We start from the raw sequence: 15,230 nt of genomic DNA on the forward strand, positions 1-15,230 counted from the left end.
GTGACATTCGACTACAGCAAATCAAACAGTCATAACAAAATGATGAAAACATTCAAAAGGGATTACGTACAAAAAGCATGGATGGCGGGTAAAGGAAAACTTACTTACACAGGAAATAAAGCCGTACTTTCCAGCAAGAATTGATTATTCTGTGGCCAAAGGTTTACTGTTGTACATGAGTAGAATTGTTGTACCAGACAAATTACACTCAGAAATTTTACAACAACTGCATACAAGTCACATTACTAAAAGTAAGAACCTAGCTGGCCTGACAGTTTGGTGGTCAGGAATATCCAAAGACATTGTGAAGTTAATTCAAAACTGTCAAACTTGCCAAGAAAATAAACCAACACAATGACGTGAACCATTGAAAACAATGCCTTTGCCTAATGGGCCATGGGAGAAAATTGCCGCAGATATTTGCGAAGTTGACAATAAACAGTTTCTGGTAGTAATGGATTATTATTCCCGTTATCTTGAGATTGGATACTTACCGAGAACATCAAGTGATAACGTTGAGGGAAAAGTGTCAAACATGTTCTCACATTGGGGCGACGCCAAAGAGCTAGTAACCGATAAAGGTACACCCTTCACATCTGATAAATTCACAAAGTTTATGGAAAATCATAATGTGAAACATTCATTTTCATCCCCAAGATATCCGCAAGGATATTCTCAAGCCGAAGCTGGGGTAAAATTAGCGAAGGGTATTTTGAGACAATCTGATGTTATCAGAGCACTTCAAACGTATCGGAACACGCCAACAATAGCAACAGGATTTAGTCCTTATCAGCTGAGGCAGGAATGTTCGCACGTTTCTTCCATGTATGCCGGAAATCACTAGACCAAAATGGCCTAGACGGTCAATTGTTCAAAGAAACGACAAGAAGACAAAACAAACTTACGAACATTTCTACAACAAGAGATATTCTGCACGTGCATTGCCATTATTGAATGAAGGTCAAAAGGTCAGAATAAAACTAGACAATGAGATGAAATGGGAAAAAGAAGGAACTGTTACGATTCCATTCCAAGAGAAAAGATCATACGTTGTAGATACAGAAAATGGAACATATACAAGAAATTGAAGGTATTTACAACAAATTCCAAACAGTGATTTTTGTGAGTCTGACAAATCAAACGAAAACCAAAGTGAAAATTGTGTCACTGTACCTTTTCAACAATCCAGGGAAATTCCGAGTGAACAGAGAGATAAAACACAAACATCTCCAGAAACATACGTAACTCGATCTGGAAGGGGAGTTAAACCATCACAGCGATATGGGAACTATGTTTAATGTTAGAAGTAATGACATTCCGATTAAGTTCAAGAGTCTCAGATAAGACGTTATAATCATTAATTAAGAAATGTTTTAACTGACAGTTTCGTTTATGTTTAGATTAGAACTTCACAAAAGTTATCAGTGCTGTCTCTAATATGTGAACCTTAGGTTAACAATTTATGGAGGGAGATGTTTGGTATTCCATTCATATTAAATGTAACCATGTTTACTCAGAGCTGCTAATGTATATTAGGCTCCGCCTACTATCTAATGTTATTCTTATTACTGCTGCAGGCTTTTATACATGGCAGAGTTGTGTTAACTATCATGAGATGTATATCGTTATTAAAGTATAAAACATTGAATTGTGTTTATATACACTGACCACCCAATTTCATAACATTTTCATTAAACGAAGGTCGCCATATTGTCAAAAAACGTTTAAGATTTTATACACACCATTACCCAAATGGCAGCCAATTTGTCATTTCGCAGTAAACTTCTGCGGGACAGTTTTAGGAGACGTTTGGAAATTATTCTATACACGTAAGGTTGATATCTAGGCGCGTAATTGCCGTCTTATTTTATATAGGTCCCCCTTGCCCTATAATGGCTGCATCGCTTCTAAATGTGAGCAATCGCCATGAATGAAACCGTAGTTTTAATAATTCCCGCACTGCGGACTCCGAAAACTTGTACCCTGTGTTTGTTTTTTATCGTAATTAATATGAACAAGAATTTGAAGCTATTGTTCAAGCGCAGTGTCTTCCCTTGACAAACGAAAAGAACCACTGCGCCTGACCAGCAACCAGTCTAAATAAAAAAAGCAATGCAGGAGTGTGTAGATTATCGGAATAGCCATTTGGCTAACAATTTTAAAAATATGTTCTCTATCGATTGTTAAACTTTTCAAAAAAATACGGTTCGCTTACATCACAGATTACAAATTTTTTTTATAAGTAAGTCTTTTCTTTTCTTACAATCCAAAAATCTATCCATAGACCCTTTTCATTAAAAATGTTCAGTAGATTGGTGTTGTCCCTGCAGTTATCCTTGCATTTAACTTGTATGTATGTATGTATGTATGTGTGTGTGTGCGTGCGTGCGTCGTGCGTGTGTGCGTGCGTGCGTGCGTGCGTGCGTGCATACACATTTATGTATGTTTGTATGCATGTATGTATGTATGTATGAGAGCCAAATTTGTTAGAGGAAGACAGGAAGCATGTGGAAGAATGGAAATAAATATTAAAGGAAAGGTTGCTCAGTTAAAAAGAAGATTATGTTACTAAATCACGACACATACATATATTGTTATAATATAATATAACATTTCTGTAGCCCTAGCTTGGTTGAAATATCTTAAAATCTGACTATGTAGAAAAACATATTTCTATTTTACGAACAGTAAAAAACATGGTACAAAGTTCAATTATAACATTTGCACTGTAATTTAAGTTGTTCAGTTTCACTGTTTTTATTTTTACAGTGACCTTGACCCCAAACACAATCCCATAACAGGTCTTTATAAACACTTCCTGTTTATGAAGTTTGGTCAAAATATGTCAACTAAAGTTATCAAGTTTCATAATTGTTTCTACTTTTAATAATAGTGACAATTCCCTTGATTCCTCGGTTCCAAAACGCAATCCAAAGATAGGTCTCCATAAAGCATTCCTAAATACCAAGTTAAGTCAAGCTATATCAACCCTTACTAAAACTATTCGGATTCAATCCTGTTGCTAAATTAAGTAACAGTGACATTGTTCTTGACCATAGGGGCCCCAAACGGTCAAAATGTAACAAGTGTCAAAACTCAGGAGCTATTGAAACAATCGGGCGTATAATGGAACTGTTACAAAGTTTGTAAGAGCAGAAAGTAAGCTGGTAACGGAAGAGAGCGAACAAGGTTAATTGCCTAAAACTCGGAGCTTATACGTTAAAAGAACCACGTGTTATTTGTATTTTTACACTGTATTGCAGCCCTGTGGCAGATGGCGTGTTTCAAACTGCATATGTGTAAAACGTAGCTTGGCAGCCTGGTTTTGTGCTATGTATTTATGAATGCTATCAGTTTCAAATCCTTTTTTGCTTTTATTTTGTGGTTTTGGAAAACATAAACTTTTCGTAAGGAATATGCACTAAACAGTGAACGAAAGTTTATCAATCAATGTATTTAAAGACCTGTCAAAATGTTCGAGGTAAAGATCTTTTCGGCAAGGGAACGTCAAAAGGAAATACTCCAATGTGTATGAAATGCGAAAACAAATGGTACGATTGGTTCGAATCATCGACAAAAATTGGGGTCAACATGTTCATGTAATGGAACGAGCAAGTTGCGTATGATTTTTTCACAAACATTGGAAGGCAAAGGCGTTGTATTATTTTAAATAAGCGCATCATGACTTGGACGTGAATCAATTTTTAATATGCACGCCTTTTTCTGCCCATGAGCGTTATTTCCTGAACATTCATTAAAACATTTTACACATAAAGTACTTTTTCTTACTAGATCCATTTATCTATTTACTTTGAATGTTACGTATTTTAGTTTTGTTATTTTTTACCGTTATCAAAAACATTTGTCTCGGCGGTTTAGTATACATTGAACAGACATTCTACATGCAATTATTTAAATCAACTTAATGTTTCCAATGTACAATAAGCTATGTATAATTATCCCTACCATTGATGTATTGTTAAATATTGATGCCTAATTATTTGAAAGGTTATTGCTGAATTACTATAAATATGAACGAACGAGTTAATATATACATTATTGACAAACTAACGGCAGCAGTTATAAACGTTATTATTTAGACTAAAATTTGGAAAGTATGATTAGTTTGCATTAATTCCAAGGCCAAAAATTAATGTTTGCAACATGTTTTCATAAAATATTATACCTGTTCTTTCCCTGCTCATGAAACTCTGATAAGATGGTGTTATCAGGCATCCAAAATTCACGCTATGGTACATAGTTGAGACAAAATCTACGAAAACCATGTCTGTTTTAGGCACGAACACAGAAATATACTTAATCATATAAGAATTACGAAAACAAGTACTGGGCATAACTCAATAATTTTGCACAGACTTCGTCGGTGTTGACATGCTCATCGCATTGTTTTTACATATATGATTAATGGCTTGACTTAAGTAGACTTTGTTTCTGCCAAATGATTTTGAGGTTTCGGGTTGTTTATGATTGCTGGTTCCAATGATTCACTGATAGTTCATAATCTCACATTTTACCCTCGGATACGATTGCATAGCAGAAATATGATGTTTCGATCGACCTGCTTTAAAAGCTTTGTCTGTGATGTTTTTATTATACAAAATACTCAAAATGACATGAGCCGAATAGTTGGTGATATTCTGACTTGATGTTGGCAAGCGCGCTTCATGTGCTCTACTGCGTTAATTCAGCATAAACGCAAGAAAAAATGCTATCAATTTTCAAATAAACTAAAAGGGCAACCCAAAGTACTTCTTTGATAAGAGATTCCGACTATATCTGCGAAGAAATAAAATTCAGAGTACCTTATACAGAAACTTTTCAAAGATATGATGCAGTTATTGCTTACCTTATTTGGAATGTAGCAACGCCTTATATGATAAGAGCGATGGAGGAGCCAAATTAAAATGAATAAAAACATCAACTTTGACGATCTACAGAAAAAAGAGGGCTTACTTGGCGCCCGCTCTATTTTACGAATGACAACACAATTATGTTCATTTGTTACAGATGAATCCGATGAAGAAGCAATTGAAGCAATTTCGTCGTTGGATATTCAAGCTGAGAGCGAATGCGAGAAGGGTATGAAGTTTAATTTGCGCTTGCATAAGTGCAATTATCTGAATAACAACATCTGATTGATGAGGAAAATGTTAAAAGAAATAAAAAGCAACTCATAGGACAATGTAAAGAATGGTAATAATAAAAGACTCAATCTTCAGTAAAAACCAATTTTGACTCGACAGAGAGTGTTAACAAGGTATTACAGATAACATATAAAGTAGCGCAAATAATATAGGCGAAGAAGGGCATAAGGAAACGCTGGTTACATACACGACAAAAAATCGAAAATGTAGACAAAAAATATACTTTGTATTGGTCTCAAATCAGTACATTATTAATGTAATTTTTATATTAAATTAGAGACCTCTCTATATTGATGCACATGCATGTTTATCTCGGCGAAATTGTGATATGTTTTTTTCCCGTTACAGGGCCGAGTGGAGCACAAGCTACAAGTATTGATACAGGTTTGTGATTTCTAGACCTGTAATAATATCAATTGTATATGTAATAGTAACTATAGCCATTTATGTATAATCTACAGTTTTATGTGGTCCTGTAGGCTCGATTTTGTATTTTGTGGACGTTGTGGTACAACGAAATAGATTGTGTTGCTCTTGAATTGTAATTCATTTGAAAAACAATAGAGAAAACACTGAAAAACATTCATGAAACGAAAATGAAAAAGTTAACTTAATTACTCACATTGCCAATTCTTTTAAAGAATGACGCACTACATGACTGCTTGGCTAACTTAAATCGTCTTTGATGTTCGAATTATATATAGATAATACAACGACATCTACAGGGACAAGCTTAAACACCGAAATATCGGCGTGTAATTGCTAGCACTCTTTGTTGCTATCACACAGGTGCGGTACTCTTTAAATATATAATAAACACTATTGCAATGTGAAAACTGTCACAAACCTTTTGTACATGTTATTTTAACTCAACCCTACATCGTCGTTAAATTCATGGTGTATATTGCTTTACAATGAACATTGCAAGGTTAATACTATCTCTATGAGTGTTTGTTAACTAGAGATTAAATTTCCTTTTGAAATTCTTGGAAGTTACAAGGTGTTTGCATCATCCTTATATATAGAGCAAAGTGAACATTAGGTAATTATCGCACGCCTAGACGCAAGAAAGAAGCGGCTCGTTAATCTGTTCGATACTATGGAGCATGTTAACAATTACTATATGGAAATACTAAAGTCTCAGTGCTACTTAGGACTACATAATTAAAGAAATAAAATTGATAGAGTATCATATCATGTCTGATAAATTCTTGAGGTCTACCCAATGCTTAAAGGTAAAAGGTAAAAGGAAATGTTTGGAAAATACCAACGAAATTCCAAACTGGATCATTGACTCGTTATATGCTAATGAGGTAGATAAGTGGGCAAAGCATAGCGCTTTCCAAACAGTGCCGGAGAAGTTGCCGGATTGGCATGGAGAAATAAAAAGAGAAATACTGAACATTTTCAAATAAGATTTTCAACAAAGAAATAAGGCTACTATTTCTAAGTTCTTTTCGAATAAAAATATTAAAGTTTTTGTAAAGTGCACCTTTTAGTGTATGACAATTTAAAGTGTGGCAAATCATTAAGAGTGTTAAAACAAAGATACCAAATTATGGAACCCTTCAACATATGTTGATTTTTGCTCAAATATCGCTTTGGGAGACTACATTTTCCGAATAGGCGTAAATAGCTTTCTTGTTGCGTAATTGGTTGATTGACATTATCATGTGATTTTATCAATGTATGGTAGGCTTGTCAAAATATTACTTTTTTTACTTAATGAAAGTGCTGGTGGTCTAGAGGGCCACATGTTCATTAACTAGCGTTATTTTTATTGACTTTACCGACTTAGGTTCGCACCACACTAAACCAACGTATTTTTATACTATAACTTTATTTTCTCTGCAGTTGCGATAGCAAAGAGTAAAATAATGATCGAATACGTGTTTCAGATGCATATACAGGGAAACGGTTTTACATAAAGCAACATAGAAATTTAGGTATTCAGAAAGTCACGTGATATGCAATTTTCTTAATGACGTTATACGCTGAACAACGTTTGTTTGACAACATTGAAGTACCCCAGTTCCACTGTATAGCACTGTACTATGTTAAAAAGGAGCATACTTACTGTCTACGTCATCTTCAAATTCGTCGATATTGTTGTTTGACGATGTTTAGTATGATTTATCAACTTTGGTGGATTTTTTTTGAGTGCATTTTCTGTAAGTCGTTTTTTAATGCGAATGATTTGCACGTACTTGACGCTGGTCTTGTTACGCAGTTAATACTTCCATTCTGAGAGTTACGGGTACAGCATTAGTTCGTTAATAATAAATACTTATTATGCAGAGGTCAAAATGTGACCCTGTGCGCAAGGTTGCAAAGGTATGAGATAAACGTCATGATGTCGTCCAATGTTACCTAGGGGGGAAGCAAAAGGTTACGCAATTAATTCGATTCCAACGACGTTTACTCCTTGTTTTGAAGTCGACTAAACAGGGATGATTATAATTTGCTTTACTTAATTACATTAGTAATATTAATAAATAAAACGCTGAACATAATTTATATTTGGTATTTGTTCAAATGTTTGAGTTATTGGATAGGATGAACCCTATCTCATATTATTTGAAGGCAGGTATCGGTATTGTTTTCGATGTTAATTATGATTTTCTAGGTTACATCTTCATATATTTAACCTTTAAATTGTTTAAACAAAGGCGCACATATTAGTTTAGACAACACACATTCAATTGCATGGAGTTTGACTTGACAAATGTTTTCTGAATGCAGGAAGAAGAATGATATTTTATACGGGATTTTTCATACCATTGCGAATTCGTGTTCAGAGTATGAGCAACTGATAAGAGTAAGCTCGAAATGTTCACTTTATCAGCAGGAAAAACCACGAATATATTAAACTTAATCATGATGAATTGTTTATTGCACATTCATGTCGATAACTTAAGTCGGCAATAATAATGTCTCTTTCTGCGGACTTTATGCAATTTGCTTTAGAATTATTTTCTTAGTTAGTTTGTTGTTCTTCTACAATGACACAGTCTTCGGCACTGATGTCGGGAACATCTGTTGGTGATTGTTATATATTCGTTTGACGTACTGAGGTAGTGAAAGGTAAAGTTACATGAGAAAGGATATACCCTGTATATATAATGAGAACAGCGTATTCACAGTTTTCAATGTAAGATGCACAAAGCCCACGATCACAACAATAATTAATACGGCTCACCTATCGAGGCCCTGATAAAATATATTTTAGATTAACTGGTTTAAAAGTCGTTAGCAATAAACTGAGATTGAAATATTCCTGAATTAATCAACGATGAGAGCCTTAATATTGTGAATCAGTGATCCATGAACTCAAGCAAATCAATGAGACTGTCCTCATTTCTTTAACAACATTAGGTTTTCTCTTTAAGGTTTGCCACTTCATTTATATTGAGAAAAACGGGTCAAGCCCTTTAGGTGACTGAGGATAACAAGAAATCATGTTCGAACATGTAATTTAAACTATGAGATGATTGTGTTCAGTGTTTGTTTTGTGCTAATTGTTAGTTAAATACGTATACATTCTCCTTTATCTTTTAGTCAAAGTTTAAAGTCAATATTATCTGCAGACTAAGATGTAACCGAGTTGTTTTCTAACAACATAAGACATATTTATTATGGGAAATGATCGTGTATAATCTAATGTAGTCAGATAAAACTGTATTGCATTTTATGAAAAATTCTGCATCTTAGTATTGGCTTAAACTTAATACACGTTGTTTGATGTTGCAGATATATAAAGGATATTCTTTATTTCACAAGAGATCAAAGAAAAAACTAAGATAACGAGTAAAATGAAAAACGATCTTGAACTGAAATAAAAAAAAGATTCTGTTTCATTTTGGCAATTTAACAATATATTATACACAACCCTTTTTGGGTCTCACACCGATATTGGAGATGCACCTAACGAGCAATTGATCAAATAGTTCTCCAACAATTGTTTTTGTTTTTCATTGCATTGCGATTATTTTAGACATCAATTTTCTCAGTTCTGAACAGTAAGTCTTGTTTTGATGTTTTGGTTAAAGATATAAATTTACAACAAACAATATTATTTTAATGCGCATCAATACAAGCTTGACGCCGTATGATATGATGAACAGTTTTAAATCCGTAGGAATCTGTTTGTTGGGATTTTTTCACTGTCATAACAATCACCTTATGATACTAAAGTATTTAAACTATCATTATTCGTATTCTGGTATATCAAAATGCGAAGAAAACGATGTTGTTTATCGATTGTATGTTATGTGAATTTACCGGGAAGTTCATTTTACAAAGTGAGGCAGGTTGAACTTATACCTAAAAGGTAACACAACACTTATTGTCGGGCATTTGTTTTTGTCATTTGTAATGATCTCCAAACAAAACTAAATGTTTGAACATTATTCAGCTTCAAGAAAATGTTGGAAAGGATTAAGATTTCAATAATAATTGTAAAATTTTGTTTATTTACAAAAAAAAAACGTCTGTAATAAAACTCATAACATCCTTTCGTTTCTTTGACAGAGTCGTTTCAAATGTGAAGTTCGCATATTTTAAGTAAAAAGAAGTAACAACGATTGGCAATAAAAGTAATTCTAAAAGTTGTTATTTTTACTACAGTGCAAAAAAGGAATTATCAAAAAAGATATTTTACTGCTTTTATATAACTGATTAAACTCCATATTCCAACGAAAAGCATCAAATAAATTTGAACATTACAATGTTTACACCATAATTGGGTATTCATTCTGTCAATAACAGAAGGTACCAAGTGAAATTAAAAAAAAACAGGAGGCTATGGTACCTTCTAGCATTAAGCCATCCTCGGCACACCAGCGTATCATAACCTATATGATACCCTGGGCAAATTTGCTAGGGAAACTTCGTAAATCTTTGATATTCATAAGCATTTTCCGACCAGTGAAATAGCCGATAACAAAAGGAAAGAATCTCTTTTGTGAAAAGCTATCGGCATATTTAACAATATCCTGCCTAAAACGATTTGTAAGCCGTGATCTCATTGGATTATTTCGAACCGAGATTACATCGGTAACTTTTCGGCCATTTCCGCACCGCATGAGATGTGTCTCATGCGACCAATCATGCGGCTGGATTTCACCTTATTAATTATTCATGAGTACGAGATCTTTACATCTGATTTGCCCAGGATACCATATAGGATATTAATCGCTGGGGTGCCGAGGATGGCATTAACACAACACAATTTAACACTTGAAAAACGATCTCAGATCCTAACGTTTGCTTATTTAAGCCTGACTTGTAATAATATGTTAGTGTACCTCTCAACTGGGTCTTCGTTGATATTCAACTGACTGTCTTTTCCATTGTATAATTAAACCATAGGGTCGGTATTTGACTTCATTTACTTGAGAAATATTACGATTATAATGGCTATAAAAGCATTTTACGTGTTGAATATTTTGTTTGAGCAGGATTTTCATTAATAATGTATCCATAATTTGTCTCAAAGATCGTTTTTTCATGTTTCAGTAACAAACAAATTCGAAGATTATGAGTTGGGAAGTGATTTTCTTGATGATCTTGATATGGTAAGTTGGAACTAGAACAAAGTTGTTATTGCTTGCTTTAAATCCATAGAATATTATATATTGGGAAGTAAATGCTGAGTTGCTAATGGCCGTACTGCTTTACTCTTCCGAAGATGTCCATAAGGGCTCGTGGGTGATTATTCTTTAATAGCGAACAGCAAACGATCATTCGCCTCTTCTCATATCAATTGTTTTTCCTTTCCACTCACTTCGGTATGTATGCAGTCTCAAAACTTCCCGGACAACCCTCGTATTCATTTAAAGTTGTTTACTGAAATGAACTGAAAATATTAAATATCATTTCGTACATTTTTAGATTGATCTATACGTCGTTTTAGGTTTTAAGGCATGAAATTAAGCCTTGTCGTTAGGAAACGATTCATTATCAAATCGACGAATGTAACGTATCTCAAGGTTCTTTTAAGTTTATTACCAAAACAGATATCATGAATTCATTACAATATCTACCTAAAATATGGCGTTTCTACTGTCCGAATACTCCAGTCGGGATTTCGGCTTATTACAATCAATATAATTTGAAAAAATAAACATATGTTGGAATATCATTGAAATATTATTCAAATTCTGCTAGCGCTCGCTGACTTATGACTTTCATTTTGTAAACATGGATGTAACCATCACCGTATAAAACGAGGTTAATTTCACCCACTGGTTTTTCCTTACGATATAATTTCAATGCCGAGATCAACAGAAATTTGCACACTAAACATTTAATAAATTATCAAGTATTTCCTTCTTTGAAACGAATAAAGCAAAACCAAGATGGCAAATATTTACTTTTAATTTGTGCTATACAAGCACGTGCGTTTTTCACTCTCTCAATTTTCTTACTGTTTTTCTCACTATATATATATATATACAGCTGCATACGTAATATTACAATTAAAGGATTTCACGTTTTAGTAGAGATAATCAAAGCAGTATTTCGGTTTTGGCTTACCAAACGTAAGCTTTAACATACAAGTTTTCTCATATTATGTGTCTAAATAATAACAATGAAATTATATCAGATATCGGATGAGGAAACAGAGGAATACAAACGAATACTGAAGGAAACGGGATATACAGCTTTTCGTGAAAAATTAGAAGACACAATCAATGGATGGAAAACAATCCAAATAAATATTGCTGTAACAGGAGAATCTGGCACAGGGAAGTCGTCCTTTATCAACTCTTTTAGAGGGTTAAAAGCTGATGATCCTGGGGCAGCTGAAGTCTCCGCGGTCGAAACGACTATGAAGCCGACAGCTTACCTACACCCTGACAATTCAAATCTTCAGGTTTGGGATTTGCCGGGAGTAGGAACGTTAACCTTCACAAGGGAGAACTACTTGCAGGAAGTAGATTTAAGTCGGTTTGACTTTGTTTTGCTCCTGTCGTCTTCGCGGTTTAAGGAAAATGACATTTGGCTCGCAAAGGAAATTCTCAGGTTGAAGCTAAATTTTAATTTGTTCTTTGTAAGAACAAAGATCGACGATGATCTTCGCTCCGCCAAAAAGGCACACAACAAAATTCAGACGCCCGAAGATAGGCAAGCATTGCAGCAGAAGGTCAGAGACAATGTAAAGCTCAAACTTCAGGAAGGCAAGATATTCAATGCAAATATATATCTGGTCGACAACTATGACATAGCAGCTTTTGATTTTGGTACAATCTTTTCGAAACTGATCCAAAAGGTTTCCACTCTAAAAAGGGAAGCAATGATCATGTCATTGACTGGTATTACAAACGAAGTTGTTCAGAACAAGCTCGCTATTTTGAAAAGTAGAATAAGCTTGGTTTCTAAAACCGCGGCAGTGGCTGCGGTCTTTGTAAAGTCGGGCACAAACAAGTATTCGGCAGAAATAGACGTGTTGCTAGAAGAGTGCAGATTTTATCGTTCGCAGCTAGGACTCAATTTAGATTCGTTAGAAATCATCGCAAAACGTCTGGAAATTGAGTTCGAAGAATTGCTGGTCAAGTTGTCAATGAAATCACACATATATGTTGAATCCGAGGATAGGTTTGCCATGTATTATACAGGGTTTGAAAAATTTGACCAAAGCATTTGGCATTCACTGCCACTTATTGGAAACATGTTAAAGGTCAAAGTTTACCAGAAGCAATGCGCTTTTGTTCTGAAGAAGTTCCTTGGCATGTGTGCAAAAGAAACGCATGACCTACAGATGCGCATGGCCATGGCTTTAGAGGGATCCGAATTTTAGAGTCTAGACAGGAGAACCAAACGTCATTTTCCTTGAACCCGTCGAATGTAAATAAACAAAACTACTCTGCTTAAAAAGGTTTTTGTGTGATTTTTTACAAATTCTAACAATAGGTCTGAAAAAGACATTTGTTATGTTTGTGTATGTTTCTTTCTAATGTTAGAAGTGTATTGTATTGATAATTATCACTAACCCTAACCATGGCGCTGCTGTTTCTATTGCATACTTAATATGTTACTCCTACCATTCGCGGTAAATAAAATTATAACTTTCCTACACTGAATAAAAGTCAACATTTTGAATTTCGTCCGAATTTTTATGAGATCGGTGGTCTGCATAAACTATAGCCCATGGTAGGAAAAGTATGATGTCAGATCAAACTTTACGTCTTAATGTCAAAAATAAAGAATCATGATGCGTTTTGGCGTTTGAAATATCTTATTTTGTTTTGTAATAGAATACTATTTACATTATTGTCAATTTGGTCTGCATGAAAGTATGCAGAACTCTTTTCATTCATTTTACGGCAAAACATAAAACGTGCATTTATGTTATGATGGGATGTTGAGTGGCCGGTTGTGTATTTCTAAACAAGTTCATTATATATGTTTCATTTTTTTTTAAATCTTTTTCGTTTGAATATATTTAATTTTGATTTGTTAATTACCGCTATAAGATATGTGCATTGTTATGTTTTTGATATATTCGAATGTATTGAAACATTCGGTAAAAAATAATTTACAAGTTACGAAATGTTTGCCAATATAGCAATAAGTAAAAGTGATGTGAAAAAGGAAATGATTTGCCAAAATGAATGTCAAAGAAGTGATATAGTTTTATAAAAAATATAAGAGTTAGGTCAAGTTCGAATGCAATGCATATAATATGATGCTGATTTTGTCATCTTGTCATCAGGTATGACATATACATTTATCTTATTGTGAAAATTTGAACTAAGTCATACCTTCGCTCATGTCCCCAAATGATTGATTTGCTGACACTTTCTTTCATCTTTCTCAATATCCGTAAATATCTAACATTTTTATTTTCTTCTAAACCATACATGAGGTCTACATCTCTTAATAATTAGAACTGAGTCATATTTAGATCAAATGGTTCAGTGTTAACGTTCAAAGCATATTTGTTTCAAGGTTTTAAAACTTTGCAAAACTTTATAAGCAGTTTGCTCTATATGTTAATGAGACAGAACAGGCCTGTCAATGTACCTGCTTCATTGTCCTCTTTTTGTGGACATTTTATTAATGTACGTATTGTATAATCGCCTTTTCGAACTAATATTTCTGAGAATTCATACAATGTATTTTGAAACTAGAGCTGTATTGGCCATTTAAGGCGAATTGTGTTTGATTTGGTGAAACAAGCACACGCACGCACGCGCACGCACGCACGCACGCACGCACGCACACACACACACACACACAATCGCGACAGAGCGTTCATACTGCATGAACGCACAACAAATAAGAATCAATCCTTATATTTACTTTTTCCCTGGTTATTTGTTTATTCTTTTCGATGTAAAGGGTTCGAGAACAAGTTTGTAACTACAACAAAGGGAACAAAACGCGAGCGCAGGTGTAAATGGTAAGAGAACTTGTCGCCCTTGGTTTTTAAGCTTGGGGTTCTTTTTATCATCCGCTTAATAAATAGTCCAAAAGTAATTTGCAGAACATACATAAATAATCCAAGATTCATTTAAATCATTTGGTAGTTACTGTAATACATATGTTGGTTATAATGATTTTCTTTGTAATAGTCTTGTTTTAATCACGAAAAATATCAATATATTTTAACTCCTGTTTTACATATGCATGACCAATGTGAGTGAGCATAGTAAATGTTGTTACGATGACTTTATGGATTACGTTCAGTTGAACAGGTAAAACAGCGTCAAAATATTATTATATTGTTTTACTCGAAAAATGCATGACAATTTGAAAGGTTCCAATCATTTCTTGTATTTTAATATTGTTTTATAATAAGTAATGATATTTTAAAATATTCTTCTTTAATATAAGGGATGCCATTATATCATTCTTATGATGACGAAATGCATTCCGACATTTCACGTGTCAAAATTTGTAAAAAACGTACGGTGATTCACCAGAGCAAAATCAGAGCGTTGCATTCTCGCAAAACTCCGCAAACAAAGGTCACGAAAGGTCGACCGGTTCATACAAAATGAACACAAGTTTTATCGATGTTTGATTTTGAAGTAAAGTTAGTTGGCGCTTTATGCCCTC

The 15,230-nt window shown here is 34.1% G+C and overlaps 1 protein-coding gene across 1 annotated transcript; it reads left to right on the forward strand.

The window, feature by feature from the left end:
• The first annotated feature begins 376 nt into the window (after positions 1-376).
• On the forward strand, positions 377-12,966 carry LOC128213806 (T-cell-specific guanine nucleotide triphosphate-binding protein 2-like). The gene is made up of 5 exons (XM_052919862.1): positions 377-581; positions 5,029-5,100; positions 5,514-5,549; positions 10,683-10,741; positions 11,773-12,966. The coding sequence occupies exons 1-5, from the start codon at positions 377-379 to the stop codon at positions 12,964-12,966; spliced, it is 1,566 nt and encodes a 521-aa protein (XP_052775822.1).
• The last annotated feature ends 2,264 nt before the right edge of the window (positions 12,967-15,230 follow it).

This window comes from Mya arenaria, chromosome 13, assembly GCF_026914265.1.
Source record: "Mya arenaria isolate MELC-2E11 chromosome 13, ASM2691426v1".
Classification (NCBI taxonomy): Eukaryota; Metazoa; Mollusca; class Bivalvia; order Myida; family Myidae; genus Mya; species Mya arenaria.

Coding starts and splice junctions, on each gene's coding strand:
- LOC128213806 (XM_052919862.1), top strand. CDS start 377: ATGCCTTTGCCTAATGGGCCATGGGAGAAAATTGCCGCAGATATTTGC. Junction 582..5,028: donor AGAGCTAGTAACCGATAAAG/GTACACCCTTCA, acceptor CATTTGTTACAG/ATGAATCCGATGAAGAAGCA. Junction 5,101..5,513: donor TGAGAGCGAATGCGAGAAGG/GTATGAAGTTTA, acceptor TTCCCGTTACAG/GGCCGAGTGGAGCACAAGCT.